Source organism: Lepisosteus platostomus, chromosome 1 (assembly GCF_059453375.1).
Source record: "Lepisosteus platostomus isolate fLepPlt1 chromosome 1, fLepPlt1.hap1, whole genome shotgun sequence".
NCBI classification, from domain to species: domain Eukaryota; kingdom Metazoa; phylum Chordata; class Actinopteri; order Semionotiformes; family Lepisosteidae; genus Lepisosteus; species Lepisosteus platostomus.
The window spans coordinates 38,425,606-38,442,958 of NC_142611.1; the positions used below are offsets into that span (position 1 = coordinate 38,425,606).

The following is a 17,353-nucleotide window of genomic DNA, read 5'->3' on the forward strand; positions in this document are numbered from 1 at the left end:
TATGAACAGAACTTCCAAAAAGTTCTAAAGTTTAAACTAGATGTATAACGTACAGTAGGTGTGATTTTTTTATATCTATTGATGACTGTTTATAAAAACATTGCCAATTCTCAAAAAGACCTTCATCATTACTATAATCACTAAGAATAAAGTATAGTATCTACTACTATTAAATTTTTTCTTAGAACTCCTGCACTGGAATGAAGTACTGGCTCAGCGCACTGTTGCAGAATCCCTTTCAACACGGGAGAGGGACTTGAATAATCCTGTCTCTGTTCTATTTATTTATTGGAGAACCTTACACTGTTTCACTGTACCAATGCCTTAATAACAATGATAAACCTCAACTCCAAAAATGGCTATTGGCATTAAATCAATGTTATGACTGAAAAAACTACAAAGTTAAATTATTAGTTACAGTATGGTATGTAAGCGTGCTGACTGAAACTGCCTCCACCGGGACTCCAATACGGGTCACAGATCACTTTGTCTTCAACTTCTGCCACTCCTCAAAAAGTGGAAAAACTTGCTATGCCAAAAGGCCAGATCTCCCACCACAGGAGAATTCAATGATGTCCATGTTCCAAGGAATGATATAACTGCTACAGTTTGCTAACACAGGAACATTATATTTCTAATAAATTAATATCTGACACGCTTGTATCCAAAATGACTTACATTTGCACCCAACTATACAGCTTCCCATAACACAGCTAGGGATTTTACTAAAGCAACTCATGTTAACCATCTTCCTCAAGTGTAAGTGTACAACAGCAGTTTAGCACTTGTTGGTCTTACTTGGGATTTGTACCCAAAGCCTTCCAATTAGAAGTCAGAAATCTAAAACAAGTTGCATTGTAATAGACATTGTGACAGAAAAAAAAAATGGAATGTGATTCTGTGTCGGACTACTTTACATTTGCATGACTCCCCATAACCTTTACATATTCCAAATACAATTTTAGAAGTCTTTCAAAATACTAAAATATTCCAAGCTTTAAGCCTGCAGAGCTAAAACATTAAAAAAACAGTACACAATAATATTGCACTTATAAAGTGTAGTGGTAAACCTGACAACTGTCAACAAATGACAATGAGCCCAACCTTTTAAAAGAGCTCAAGAGATTCACATTGTACAGAAAAAGGAAAAATCCCTTAATTCCCCTGACTGAGAACCATAAGCTCAAAATGACCTAAGGCTCTACAGGCTTAAATCACATACAAACTCAACAAAGTACATCTCTTGCAAGATTGTCCTTGTAAGCTGTTCAAAATCTTAATATGGATGGGAGCTACACCCAAACCACCGCTTCAGGTTCAGCAAGGACACAAAGACAAGAAACAGATTCAGGACAGAGAACAGGCAGGTCTTCTTCAAAAAGAGCTCTGGGTCTATGAAAAAAAGGAAAACCTAATAGGCGTTGTGGACACCAGAAAAAAAGGAAATCCTTCAGGAATCAGCATGATGAAGTATTATTCACAACATTAAGCTAACAAAACAATCACAATAAGCCACCTTTCATCTACTGTATGCCATCTTACTGTATGTTCTTCAGTAACAGACATTAGAATAGAGATTAAATGAAATAAATCCTTATACTATTCAACAGTTCAGAATACAGAAAGAAGGGAAGTAGGTCAGAGCAGCTACTAAATTACTACTAATAATTATTAGTAATTTAGTTATTTATTATTCCGAGTTTTCTAATGAGAAAATTGAAAAAGCACTTAAATACTAGAAGCACCATTAGAACATACACAGTGATATTCTGAATATTCTGAACTAACAAAGTTGTGACAAAATTTCAGATGTATGGGGGACATTACATACAGTATATTTGCTGGCTAATGGCCTACACAAGTTTCTACAAAGCATGTAAAAGACATCACAGGAGGAAGTGGGGTTATACTATATTAAGATGGAGCTTGATAAGTGTTTACTTAACACTTTGTTTTTAGATGCGTCATTACTATTCAAGACCTACCCAATCTGGAAGCTACTGTATCTTTACTGTAGCAAAAAATAAGCTTTTTGTGATTAATCTGTTTGTAATGTGCTCTCATTTCTTCAAAATTGTTTCAGTTATCAAGTACCACATTTCAGATTATGCCCATCTGCTGAAATGTAATAGACCAGCTCCTAAGCAGCATTACAAAATTAAGTATTAGCTTAAAAACGAAATAAATGCAAATATTTTACTCTTTCTTTTTTATTCATTTGTGCTGAGAAATCCCTCAGTTTTATACTGTGGTATAAATTAGATATAAAATCTAACTATATTTTCATATAACTCTTAATAAAAGAAAAAGATAACCTGATTGAACATACAGTACAGTATAACACAAAGACAAAGATCCAACAATAAATACAGTATATTTATGAAACTTAGCTTCAGCAGCTGGTGGCTGCTCCAACTTCATCTAGACATTTTCCATAACTATTAATTAGTCTCTTGCATCGGCTTTTAGGCATTTTGACCCTTTCTTCCTCATGGAACTGCTCTAATTTAGTGATATTTGAGGGTCCAGCCATAACATTTCAAATTAGTTTAGGTCTGAACTTTCACTTGGCCAATCCAAATCCAAACTGCATACTTCAGCTATTTGGTCATAGGTCTGCTTATAAGTTTAGAATCATTTTCATCCTGCTTCACCCACTCTTGGCTCAGCATCAGCTGATGCATCGATGGCCTGGCATTCTCATCCAGAATTTGCCGATTCAATACAGAATTCATGGCTATATTATTAATATCATAGCAGACCAGTTCCTGAAGCAGCAAAGTAGTTCCAAACCATGATCCTCCAACTACCATGGTGATAGCCAAAATTATGATCTCCTGCTGTTGGGTTGTGCTCTTTGTGTACTTACAATAAAGTGCCCAGTAAAAGTCTCAGATCTGCCAAAGAGCAACTGAATTATCCACAAGACTACTGCAGGAAAGTTTTTTGAACAGATGAGTCAACCATTTAACGTGTTAGGCACAACAGGAAATGATTTGTGTGGAAAAAAAATGAAGCTCTGCAAGGGATGTGGCACAGCAGCTTCTTTTGGCCTGAAATGTGCTTTCCTGTAGTGTTGATGTCTTTTAATTGTTGAAACTGAATTGAAATATTAACCAAATCTGCTGTCTCCTCCATCAAAGGTAAAGGTGTGAGGTAATTTACAACAGCCATCTTTCTCAGGGCACACTGAAAAGAAGGTCCAGTCTGCTATTATTGTACAGGCCCCAAGAATCAATAGACCTACCACTTGGGTCATAGCCACTATTTCTGACAAGACGGGCCATTACTGTAGAACATATTTTTTATAATATGGACACTTAGCTTCCTTCAAAAATAATTTAAATAAAAGTTACGAAAAATGCACAAGCACGGCACTTACCTCCCTCAGATTAAACAATAATTGTTTAACAGAAAATATATAAGTAACAGGGAATATACTGTAATTTAAATAATACTGAGGGAACAGGCAGAATAAAGGGAAATTGACAATCTATGCTCCTCTGCATTTTTCAAAGGCAAACTGTGGACTACACAAATATGAATTTTTCAATATTGTGTGCTAAACATTAAAACATAAAATACGGTTCAATACAACATGCTAAACATAGCATTTAACTAATGTGTAAAAGCAGATTTTATGACAGGATTTAAAAGTACTGACTTGCAAGTTCTAATATGGGCTGAGGGATCATTCCATAGCTTTGCAGCTACAGGACAGAACGCACTGTCTCCCAGTGTTTGGAGCTTCACATTAGGAGCTGACAGAAGGTCAGAGTGCCAAGACCGCAGATGACTTGTAAATGTAAAGGGGAGATTGTTCAGTTATACAGTCAAGAGCCAAACCATTCCTGTCCTTAATGGTGAGCAGCCGTATTATAAATTTTATTTTGAAATCTGCAGTGTGGTACTTTTAGCAAATCAAGAGCATAACAAAAAGACTGTAACAAATCTCCAAAACATTCAGAAGTTTTTTACAATGAGTGATGTACTCTAGCACATGCAACCCAGTCATTTACTACCAGTCAATACCTGATTACAGACACAGGGTCACCTCTAAAGAAATACAGACATATACTGTATATACAGTATACAAACAATTTTGGCACTGCAGAAATTCCTAACACTTTATTAACCTTCAAAAGCACAATTTAAATAGACTTGTTTTTCTTCTATGCATTACAACAGCTTTAACAGCACAACAAAATAACTGTTAAAATAAAGCTTTTTTTGGGACCCCAAAATTAAAGTGGTGAAGCAGGTGGGATTACCAGTGTACATGGTATCATTCCGTTATCTCCATTTCATTCAAAAAAGATGGTCTACCTGCATGTTTGGCACCCAAAGTGTTACAAGAGTTTTTATAGCATTTTTTTTTTGGCATCAAGAAATAACTGCAGTGTGCTCTCATCATTCATGTATATTTCACCAAATTAAAAAAAAGCATAACATTTAAAATCTTAAACAAAATGCCTAAACGTTAAATCATAGTGGCAAATGCCTCTGAAATGTCATATTGTTCAACTATTTCTGGTATCCACAAGTTAAAATAAACAGAAGAAAGGAGGTCCTGAGGAACAGCAGTGAGATTCTGTATCCTAATATAACAGTTTGTGCTAGTATACATTTCTAGTATCATTTCCCCCAGTAGGAAATAACTGAAGACTAGAAGTTTAGTTTCATCTCCTAACTTTCTTCTCCCCTCCTCACCGGACTCCTTGACTTTCAGCTACTTTTTAATTGGAATGGTTGTTTCTCCCTTTTGATCTTTAACCATTCTGTGTCATTCTGTGTCAGTTTAGCCCTGATCACAGTTTTCACAAAAACTGATGCTAATTTTATTTACTAAATGATTCCCTTCTCAGAGCATGAATTCTACAATACATAACCATTTGTTATAGTCTTCCAAGCATCCAACTGGGCATAAGGACTATGCATAGCAAAAACTGGAGGGGGCTGAGGGAGGTCTCATTTATGGCAATTCAAGTTCACATTTATGAATAAATTAACATCACTGCTATTATCCGTGGTGTACAATACCTAGGGATGCCCACTCTCACTGGCCCAACACAGTTGTTAATTAACAGCTGTTCATCTAAAATTTTCAATAGTACTGACATAACTACTGTACAGTATGTTGTTAACCAAATCCAAAACGTAACTGGTACTGCACTGGTACAAAAGTAAATCATCTTGTATTGTATTGAGATCTGCAGAACATCTTAGAAGTGAAAAGGGAACTGTTTTGCTTCTTTACTCATTGTAGGCCTTACTTTGCTTATTCGTGACGTTCTCTATTTTATTTCACTTTCTAAGAGACAGGTTTCACAATTCCTGAAAGCCTACGATGTGCAAAGGCATACAGTGACTTTCCCTTCTTCTATGAAACGCAATGACAAAAAATTAAGCATTTCAAGGCAAAAGTAGCAAGCGTCCTAATAATTTAGTTTACTACACAATGATCTGAATATACAGATCATGTACACACTTTTTGTTGAAATTATCTATCAGCAGCAATTGTAGACTATGATACGGTTTTCACATGATTTTAGTTCACAGTAAGATTTAAATGTATAATTTCCATTAATTCAATGTTCACAATATGACTTAAAAGGCAATAAATCTTTAAAATACTGGACACAAGAAAATAGCTGTGTACCTCATGGGTGGTCATTATTCTAATCATATCCTAAATGTATAATTCCCTTTACTACACTGGCCATGAACATGAGTAATCCCACTTAGAGTAAAACAAATTACACTTTAAAACGTTTGCTTACAATTCATCAGAAAATCGATACTGCAAGACAGGTTACATTTTCCACGTTAAAGACCATTTCTTTTTATTAACTAAATGAGCTTGCCTTGCAAAATATCACAGCAAATGGACATGTACAGTACGTTTATAAGGGGTCTAAAAATTACGTAGAACCTCAAGCGCACTATGAAAAAAATACAGCAAAATTGTTTTGTTTTTTCATATCTATTTTAGTTAAAAGAGGCCATTAAATAATATTTTATCACCGAAACTGTTCATATAGTAAACTGCTTCTAAAGGCATAGGATGTTACGCATGGTCAATATCTTAAATACCTAACGTGCCGGACCAAATGGGATTGAATTTGGAACTGAACGTTGTTTCCCTACAGCTATCTTGAAGGGTTACACATTAAGGTCAACACCACCAGGGCTATACATCTGCCCTACCAGAGACGAAATCAGCCCCTCTCAGTTGGAATAAAGTGTTGAGTAGAACATTTACTCCACAATGGTTAAAATTTTAATACATCAGTGCATTGCAGATAGAAAAATATGAAAAATTCCTGTATCATCAAATGAAGGTAACAGCAACAGAACTGCAATTAGTTTTCTATGTTAGGAAGTGTTAGGAATTTCTGATACAGAAGGTTATGTTACCATAGTTGTTGCGATTATGTAAATCTTACATATACTACCATCAGCAGAGCTCAGCTTCGAAAAAGGAGCATTCTTTGATAAATCAGATGTTGCGTTAGCAATTTTGTATCTTCTGCATGCTTTAGAATCGTCAAATAATACAGTACTTTACGGTTAATGTAACGTCTGCGTTTACAGTAACAGACTGCAGTGCTGCTGATGTCTAATGGTATCTTGTGCATTGCTTGCATACCGATATATCCCAGCAATGCTCAGAACTGATATAAGACGTTTAGATTTATGTAAGGAATTCTAGCTTTGTCTATTGCCGTGAAAGAAAGCAATCACCATTCATCAATTAACAAAAACTTTTTAAAAATGTAAGCACAAATCTCAATGTGCCAAATGCTTACCTGTAACAGCAGCCGCGCCGTCAAATGAAACTCGTTTGGTCTGATCATTACAGTAAACAGCTGATCCAAATACTGCAGAAATGATGAGACCACGTAACAGTAGAGCTTTAGTCTGAGAGAAGTAACTCATTGTGAAGAAATAGCTTGAAAATCCGTTCCTCTGGGGAGGGAAAATTTGTTACTACGCAATGTATCAGCGGTGAATCCGCAGGGTCAAGAAACCGTATATGCTCACCGAATGCTGCTTCAGTAGAATTAGTATGAATCAAATAGCTAGATGGAAGGTAATTCACACCAGATGCGTTACATAAATGTATTGGTTTCAAATGGTCGCAGTATAGCTGACAAAAAATACCAGATCATGCTGATAAGAAAACAAACACCCTATATGAAAAGCTAAGAGTGTTAAATGTAAACATCTTTTTAATATCAAATAAAAAATGTTTTGTGATCGGAACGGCAAAGAAAAATAAGACTTTGAAAACACAAATGAACAAAAGAGGTTATATTATTCCAGTGGCGTACTTCAAAAACGTGAAATGATTTTCTTCAATTACTATCGTCAGTGATACTATAAAACGATTGAGGACTATCAGACAAACTTGAGCGGTGGTTCTTAACTTAAAAGTACAAAAATGTGGAATAGAAGTCTAAAAATAAATAAAAACGGATCCTTGCTGTCAAAACGTTGATAGATCCAGCGAGCTGACAGTGTAGATTCCTTATCCTTATGACTTTATTAAGACAAAATAGTCTTGGTATTTCCACAAACAGTATGCAAAGCTCCGTGGTGTTTTTAGCATATTGAACACAGAGTAGGATACAGATCCGCCTCCTCAGTTAAATGATTATACCGGATCCTCTGCAAACAGACCAGGAAAACGCAATTGCTTCACTAATCCTGAATCAAACCTTCGATAAACATAAGTCCATGTCTAAACGCAGACGTCCAAAACCTCCAACCACTTTTGAGACAGAAAGTTTGTTATAATTTCACGTCTTCAGGTGTCCCATCTGCCCCTCTCGAGTCTTTGCTGTAGGCTGTCTGATGCAGAACGAAGACTGTGAGGCGGAAGTCAATATGCAAATCATCTTGACATCAGCAGCAAGAATTTATTCTGCCCCATGTGGCAGTCTATTTATTAAAAAGCTTTTAATAATTGCTATTGATACTTATAATTCTTACAAATCGAAACAACATTATGCAGACAGTGCTGCAAAGTAGTTGTTTTCTGAGCCAAAAAAAACACAGGAGGAAGCATAGCATGTCGAAAAAAACTGCATTATTCCAGTATGTAAATCTGAGCAATATTCTTAAAAGCATTGCGTTTACATTTCACAATTTTATCACTCACGGGTGCATTTGTAACAGCCCTTTCTAGCATATACTGCATACCGATGAATCGCGGAACAGGAGCCCATACTAGTTTTTCTCTGTTTTAGACGGTAATTGGTTAGATTTTCTCAACATGTCAGAATGCGATTGGTTGTCAGGTTTCATTGTTCATACGTTTCAAAACCTAGACGCGGGAAAAAAATGAAGCTTGAAAGGCATAGCAGTTTATGATCGGAAATAACAGGTTAGCACACTATTATAGAAAGGAGGTTTCTGGAAACCTATTCACAGAACCTCATTGCAGTAGACAAGGTGAAGGATGAATAAGGTAACTAGAAAGTGCAAAAATCACAGTCTGAACAGTAACAGAGAACAGTAAAGTCCCAATTCAACAAAAACTATAATTAGGGTAAATTCAACTGTTAATAAATGCCAACTGAACTGCAGAATGTATTCATTAAAGAGAATGCTTGCAGATCGTTGTTTATAAACAAAATAGAGGCATAAAGCAAAAGTGCATTAAAACCAATCAATCTTTTATGTTGTGTAGTGAAAAAAGTGCAACAAAATAGCCAGGGGAAAAAACAAACAAACGTCAGAGAAAGAGAATTACAATTTACCTATGCTAAATGTGAAAGCACTCATAAATAAAACTATTATTTTTAATTTCAACATAACTTTTGTGAAGAAAGTCATTTAAAAAAAACAGAATTTTAACTTGAGCAGCAGAAACAATATCGTCAATGCTGACAATGTACAGTGCCTTGCGAAAGTATTCGGCCCCCTTGAACTTTTCAACCTTTTGCCACATTTCAGGCTTCAAACATAAAGATATAAATTTTTTATTTTATGTGAAGAATCACCAACAAGTGGGACACAATTGTAAAGTGGAACAAAATCTATTGGATTTTTGAAACTTTTTTAACTAATAAAAAAAATGAAAAGTGGGGCGTGCAAAATTATTCGGCCCCCTTGCGTTAATACTTTGTAGAGCCACCTTTTGCTGCGATTACAGCTGCAAGTCGCTTGGGGTATGTCTCTATCAGTTTTGCACATCGAGAGACTGAAATTCTTGACCATTCTTCCTTGCAAAACAGCTCGAGCTCAGTGAGGTTGGATGGAGAGCGTTTGTGAACAGCAGTTTTCAGCTCTTTCCACAGATTCTCGATTGGATTCAGGTCTGGACTTTGACTTGGCCATTCAAACACCTGGATACGTTTATTTGTGAACCATTCCTTTGTAGATTTTGCTGTATGTTTGGGATCATTGTCTTGTTGGAAGATAAATCTCCGTCCCAGTTTCAGGTCTTTTGCAGACTCCAACAGGTTTTCATCCAGAATGGTCCTGTATTTGGCTGCATCCATCTTCCCCTCAATTTTAACCATCTTCCCTGTCCCTGCTGAAGAAAAGCAGGCCCAAACCATGATGCTGCCACCACCATGTTTGACAGTGGGGATGGTGTGTTGAGGGTGATGAGCTGTGTTGCTTTTACGCCAAACATATCGTTTTGCATTGTGGCCAAAAAGTTCGATTTTGGTTTCATCTGACCAGAGCACCTTCTTCCACATGTTTGGGGTGTCTCCCAGGTGGCTTGTGGCAAACTTTAGACGAGACTTTTTATGGATATCTTTGAGAAATGGCTTTCTTCTTGCCACTCTTCCATAAAGGCCAGATTTGTGCAGTGTAAGACTGATTGTTGTCCTATGGACAGACTCTCCCACCTCAGCTGTAGTTCTCTGCAGTTCATCCAGAGTGATCATGGGCCTCTTGGCTGCATCTCTGATCAGTCTTCTCCTTGTCTGAGCTGAAAGTTTAGAGGGACGGCCAGGTCTTGGTAGATTTGCAGTGGTCTGATACTCCTTCCATTTCAAGATGATCGCTTGCACAGTGCTCCTTGGGATGTTTGAAGCTTGGGAAATCTTTTTGTATCCAAATCCGGCTTTAAACTTCTCCACAACAGTATTACGGACCTGCCTGGTGTGTTCCTTGGTGTTCATGATGCTCTCTGCGCTTTCAACAGAACCTTGAGACTATCACAGAGCAGGTGCATTTATACAGAGACTTGATTACACACAGGTGGATTCTATTTATCACCATCAGTCATTTAGGACAACATTGGATCATTCAGAGATCCTCGCTGAACTTCTGGAGTGAGTTTGCTGCACTGAAAGTAAAGGGGCCGAATAATTTTGCACGCCCCACTTTTCATTTTTTTATTAGTTAAAAAAGTTTCAAAAATCCAATAGATTTCGTTCCACTTCACAATTGTGTCCCACTTGTTGGTGATTCTTCACATAAAATAAAAAATTTATATCTTTATGTTTGAAGCCTGAAATGTGGCAAAAGGTTGAAAAGTTCAAGGGGGCCAAATACTTTTGCAAGGCACTGTAGCACCTTCTACTTTGATTAAATTGCAGTGACAGCTGTCATTAATATCTTCATGATATTTGATCACTTGCAGAGTCTGAAGATCATCATAGCTAAAGTTGTAAATGTGCAGTTTTGCAAAATCCATTTTTTTTCCATTGGCTTCAGTGCCTTTAAACTTATTAATGTATCATTTATAATATTTAATAGTTATCAATTTGTCATACTGTATGTGTATGAAGATTATAATTAAAATAAATAAACACAGACCCATCTCCCTGCAAAGGTGTTAATTTTGTGTTGGCTTTGCTGGGAAAGATAAACAATCATGATGACATTCTTAATACAGTATATTCACTATCAGGATGATTCAGAGACCTTTTGATGTAAAGAAAGATACAAGATATACCCACAGTTTGGGAATTTCAACTAGGCTTTATTTGTAGATAGAAAAGTTGAAGGACATTTTGCTCTGGAACAAAAACAATAAAAAAGCTGTCCTGAAATGGATAATGGAAAAGGGGAGTATTGTTTCATGTTTTTCAGTTTCATCCCACTCATATACAGTGGATATCAAAAGTCTCTTATTGAGTCCTAATTGAAATTTCGGCTTTTGTTGATGCAAAGTCTGAAATCAAGACAAATCACGTCAGACCTATTTTTAACCTTTAATAAGATTTTGTAACCAACAATATTTAAGTGAAAAACAAATGGATAAGTTATAGGAAAAATAAGTAAAAATAAAAAAAACGTTCAATGTCTTTAACTAATAAATTAACTAATACTTTGTGGAAACACCTTTTGCTTTGATTACAGAGGTAGGTCTGTTTGAAGAGGTCGCTATCAAATTAGCACACATGCATTTTGCAATTTTATCCTACTCTTTAGGTCAGTCCAAAGATTTTCTATAGGACTGAGGTCCAGGCTCTGACTGGGCCATTTCTGGACATTGATCTTCCTTTCTTAAGCCATTTTTTGGTTGAGTTGGCTTTGTCGTTCGGATCATTGTTGTGTTGAAAGGTGCAATTCTTCTTTAACTTCAGCTTTCTGGCAGAGGCAACAGGTTTTGCACCAAAATATCTTGATATTTGGAGCTATTCAGTTCCCCCTCTATCCTGACCTGTCCCCACTGAAGAAAAGCAGCCACATATCATGAAGCTGCCACCACCATGCCTGACAGTAGGTACTGTGCTCTTTGGGTGATGAGTTGTGTTGGCTTTGCGCCAAACATATCTTTTGGAATTAAGGCCAAAATGTTCTACCTTGGTCTCATCAGACCATAAGACATTTTTCTACATGGCTTTGGAAGATTGAATGTGTCTTTTTGCAAAACGTTTATGAACTTTGATGTTCTTTTTTTATGAGAAATGGCTTCGTTTTTGCCACCCTACCCCACAGTTCAGACTTGTCGAGAATGTGTGAATTGTGTGTAATATGCAGGAAGTGGCCAGTTACTGCCATAATTCCTACAGCTCCTTTAAGGTTGCCGTTGTTCTCTTGGTAGCCTCCCTGATCAGCTTTTTCCTTGCCCGGCCTTCGATTTTGGAGGGACATCATGATCTTTGCAATATCCTCGTGGTGCCATATTTCTTCCACTTCTTAATGATGGTCTTCACAGTGTTCCATGATATATGTAATGCCTTCAAAATTATTTTATATAACTTCCCCAATCTGTACCTTTCAACAATAAGATCCCATAGGTCTTCTGTTAGCCCTCGTAGACCATAGTTATCTATGCACTATACAACCAAGAAACCTTCAGGCAAATTTTAAATATCAGAAAATGAATTTTCATGTAATCATTCTATATTACATATTTTAGTCTGGATTTTTCTAGAACAGCATAGTTAATAGATATTAGTAGGGGTCCATATTATTGAGTTTTGATGATTTGCGAACAGGTAATATCTCACTAAAAATGTCTGGTGCAAGTCATGATATGTTTATGTATTTTTAACATAATATGTAGTACATTTAGCAGAATTTCACTTTGCTGAATTCAAGACTTACCGCACTTCCTTTGAAACAGAAAAGTCTTTATATTATTAAATATAGAATTTTGAGTAAGAGACAATATTCAGGAAAATAATGAATATATACTAGAAATAATTATGCAATTAAAAACTAAAAAACTAGAATATATTAAATACTATAACTTTATTAAGGAAGACAGCTGGGAGAAAAGCATGAATTTTTGTTTTTATGAATTTCTTGCTTTGGATTATTAGCAATTTCTATATTTAAATGATCTGCACAGAAATTATTGCTAATCATAGGTCATTTTCAGAGTAAGAAATATTAAAAGAGTCCTTATTTTAAAATAAAAAAACAAAACAACATATACAATTTCAAGTATGTATAAAATAATATAACAGACAAAACTGATAACACAATAGGACAAAAATTCACACATTAATACATCTTACTGTATAATGGTTTTACAAAGGATAGATAATCATCTGCACAAACCACACATTACAAACCTGTAGCCAGCTTTTTTCAGATCTCAAAAACTATGCAAGTCTGGGCCTGGTCAGTATTTGGATAGGAGATCTCTAAGGAAAATCAGGTTACTGTTGTAGGTTGGTGGAACAGTGGCATTCTCGTTTCTGTACTGCATGTTTGTATGTCTGACACAATGGTGTAAGCCTCTTGGCTTCCCTGCCAATTTGTTCTCAGTTGACTTATCTAGTTAAATAGAAGATTATAAATACAGAGGACCCTTGCTATAGGAGGTGCCATCCTTTGGTTAAAATGTAAAACTCAGTGCTTGACTATTTAAAGAGGTCATTAAGGATCCCCTAGCACTATCCATCAAAATAAGGTTGTTAACTCCAGTGTCCTGGCTAAATTCCAATCTAGGCACACTCAATGTGGCCTTCCTAAATATCTCCCTTAATTCAAGCAATTAAGTATTTTTTCTTATTTGCTGTGTTGTCAGGCTGCTAGCACAGAATGGCTTCTATGTGTCATCATAGTAGGTGTTGCACAAGTTTGCCACCTGCTATATATAAGGTGCTTTGGGATTCAAAACGTACACAAATGCAAGGATGTATTCTTAATTGTCATGAAATTCGTGTTATTTTTTTTTCTTCTGACCAAAGAAGAGTTCTATGAACTACAGTATGATACAAAAAAAACAAAACAAATTAAATTATCCAGTTATACAATGTTTGGCATTCAAAGGTTAACAACACGAAAAGTACAAAAAAATAGGTACCTTATAAAAGGTCTAAAAAAGAATCTTAGATGGGTTCCTTCAGGTATCAAGGAAGGAATTAAATAGTTCAAAAGGACTATATGCAAGAAGCTTGAGATTTCCCTTCCTTTGAAGTTAGGGCTTGACTTTATACCCAGCATTAAAACCAAAATTATTTGGGAATAATTTATTTGGGAAACCAAAATTAATGCTTTAGATCATGAAAACTCTTCATTCTTTGTAGAAGACCTGCTATATAGGAATAGGACCTACTTTCCATTTTCAGGAATTCATGTTCCATCCAATGTAACAACTAAATATAGCACAAAATTATAAAAGCTGGAAGTCTCGCATTTACTTTTCCTTGGTTTATCTTGTTTTTATTTAAGGGCTTTTCTGGCCTTATTCTTCTTTAGGGGCCTTTTTAATGACCAGCATTTTTCGTGCTACTGCATATTCTCCCAGAGATTGCTGAACCCACAATGTGATAGTGTTTTTGTGCAGTTTTGTAGTTGGAACAATTTTCTCAATAATTGTACTGATGATTAATGAACAATGGAGTAGATTAGAAGAAAGAGTGGTCCTGCATACAGGTATGAAGAACTTGAAATCAACGGGCCTAGGGTACATAGGGTTCTGCATTACAGCTTAAGTGATTGATGGAATTGCACGTAATCAAGGCCCTGCTGCAGATTCCAAGGGTATCTGCCAGTTTAAAGTTCACCCCACACTTTCAATAAGACAAGAACAACAAACTTATGACAGACATTGCTCTTGGAAGGTAAATGTTTACTGTTAAAAGATTTTTAATATTTTATTGGCTCCAGCAAATGCTATAATATGTTTACTATTAATGCCTCAATATGTTTACTACTTTTTAAGTACTCTGAGCATTGATTATGCATTTCTAATATATTGTGTCTAAAAGAGTATTGGCAGACATAACCTCAAACACAGCTAGTAGACATTTTTATTATTACTACAACAACAGTTTTTAATTCTGTTTTAATGAGTTGACAAAGCTTCAACATTATTGGCATCTTACTAATAACTTACTTAGGTAAGCCTAAGTGTCTATTGATGTGTTTTTGATAAAGATTCAGGGAGCTCTAGAGATTGCAGATTTGAGTCTGGATTTGATCACCGGTCTTCTGTGACCAGGATTCCCCATACACCAACACACAATTGGCTAAGCGGTGGGAGTAGGAAGCCAGGCCTCAGCAGACACGAGAATCTCTGTGACCCTCTGAGTACTTGCAAGGGTGCGGTGCCATCAGTGAGGTACATGTCTCCAATTAGCACTGACCCTCCTGAACAAGTCTGTGTAGCCTGTGACGGCTCAAAGGAGATATGCATGCATTTACTCATTCTCTACCGTGTGTGTTTCTAGGGTCTGTAGTCGTGTTTCTGAACATGAAAATATTGTATTCACAAACCACTAATCCAATTTGGGTGGGCTTAAAAAAGAGATTCGGTACTTAATGTCCTTCTGAATACATACTGTAGGTAGGATTAATGCAAAAGAAATATATATATATATTTAGGCACTAAGCTTTTATTACAATGTTAGATAAAAAAAATATACATTGGAAACATAACACACAGGAATACATGCATATATTGACATATTCCATGCAGGATTTTCATAGTCCATGATCATTTGCATTGGCAAAGCAGTGGCTATATGGCACAAGATTCTTGAGAACTGCTCAGATGACAGTAGCAAAGAGGAAGATCTGAAGGAGAGGCATGACCTTTAGAGTTGAAAGGTCGGCAAGCACAGCCTGTGTTATGTAAAAAAATGCACAGCACTTAATTTTGCACATCCATTAAAAACAAAGACATACATTCTATAACAGATCAAATTAAGACTTTCTTAAGGGTTTATGATTAGCAGTTTTCTTATTGCACTGCACATCTTAGACAGTCATGAGTTACACTATATACAGTATAAGCAACAATAATTTTCTCAAAATCCCAACATCTTTCACATTTATTAATATACAGTATCTGTCTTTGGGTGAGGAGAAGCCAAGTTTGTAATTGATCGCAACAAATCAAGGTTTACTCTACAAGTTCTGTCAATAAGAAGGGTTGCAGTTATTAATCCTTCACATTTACAGTATCAAACAAATTTACATTATTCATGTGCCATGATGGTGGTCCAAATCCACAAAAATTGGTTTTGTTACTTTGTATGCATCCATAAAGCGGAAAGCCTAATATTTGTACTACAAAGCACAGATCTATCACAATTAAATGTTATCTGAAAACAAAATGCCTACAATTCTGGTAGAAAATCACAAAAGAATTGTGTTTTTGTGTAAAGGAGAAAAAAGCACTGAGTAAAAAAGGCAGAACAAATCAAAATGTCTAAGACTGTTTCACAGCAGTGTACAGTATATCAAGAGCCTGATGTCTCTAAGTTCTATAATATCATTTAATCATAAAGTTCAGATGCATATATTTTCTCGGACTTAATCTCAGTGTGCTTAATACAATCATGCTGCAAATATACTGTACCCCTTCTTGGCCTTTTGGTTTAGATTAAATTTAGTGACCTATCATGCTTACAGAAAGAGTCTAATATTTCACCCTGCCCATGCTAAAAATAAAGGCATGTTATGATACCTTTTCCAGTGAACTTGATGGTACATGAGCAAGCAAATAATGTCTGACTGAAGCTTAAAACCTATTAAATGTGATGCCAATGTGTCACTATGGATTAACTAGTATCTAAAGTTAATGTTTCTGTTACTGTCCATTTTAAATGAGGGGGAACATCTCCAACATTTCAGTGTTAAAAACGTAATATCGTTTTGAGTTCCTTATACTAAAGAAAATGCTATGCATTTGGGTGGACAAGGGTACATCTGTTAAAAAATTAACAATGATAACGATAATTTCCAAAACTATGGTGACTATATTTTATGACACAATTTTAAATCACATAAAAGATTTTTTATAAATCATACAACATTTTCTTTCAACTTAAACTTTAACTAAAAAAATACGAAACTACAACTTTTCATTTGTAAAACCTCCTACAGTATATTGCTTTGTAGTACTAATAAGGCAGAAACATTTAAAAAACATGCGAGTTGAAATTTGTACGAATAGCCAATCAATTGATCTTTCTCTCGTGTTACTCTTGCTGGAGGAAAATTAAATATTAGATCACATCTAAATTATTTTAAGAATGTGACTAGAATCATAACTATATGTTTTCTGTTTCTTCCATGAAATGTAATTTTCTTAAGTAACATCAATAATATTTTTTGCAGTTTTAATCCTGTGATTTAAGGATTTCAAATGGAAACCTTGAATTTTAAGACATCTGCATATGAAGATTGAATTACTTGGGTTGGCAAGGAGGGAGGTACTATTTCAATCTGTACTTGAGTGTAACAAATACTTACTTCAGCTGCAGCCAGTGATGTCACCTCCATCAGATTCTCTGCGCGGAAAGCAAACACAGCAGCTGCCAGTACTGAAAAATATCATACACAGCATTAAACTGCTGCCTTACTAATCTCCAGTAAATAGCAATTTATACTTGTATAACTTATAATAAACATGTGATGCATTAAAGTGATGCATATTTATATATACTAAGACATCTTGACAAAATGCAAAAAGTTC

General features: G+C 35.6%; 2 protein-coding genes across 3 annotated transcripts in view; both read right to left on the reverse strand.

Annotated features, from left to right (window-relative positions):
- The window catches only part of stim2b (stromal interaction molecule 2b), an 81,024-nt gene extending 72,785 nt beyond the window's left edge, over nucleotides 1–8,239 (reverse strand). The window contains exon 1 of the mRNA XM_088628018.1: nucleotides 6,810–8,239. Coding sequence (XP_088484144.1) covers nucleotides 6,810–6,939 — 130 coding nt within the window. The 5' untranslated portion in view covers nucleotides 6,940–8,239. The remainder of the gene's footprint in view (nucleotides 1–6,809) is intronic.
- A 4,411-nt stretch (nucleotides 8,240–12,650) lies between these two features.
- The window catches only part of tbc1d19 (TBC1 domain family, member 19), a 60,751-nt gene continuing 56,048 nt past the window's right edge, over nucleotides 12,651–17,353 (reverse strand). For both annotated transcript variants that reach the window (XM_088628031.1, XM_088628040.1), the window contains 2 exons: nucleotides 17,131–17,201; nucleotides 12,651–15,495 (listed from right to left, as the gene is read on the reverse strand). In XM_088628031.1, the coding sequence (XP_088484157.1) occupies nucleotides 15,421–15,495; nucleotides 17,131–17,201 (146 nt within the window). In that variant the 3' untranslated portion in view covers nucleotides 12,651–15,420. The remainder of the gene's footprint in view (nucleotides 15,496–17,130; nucleotides 17,202–17,353) is intronic.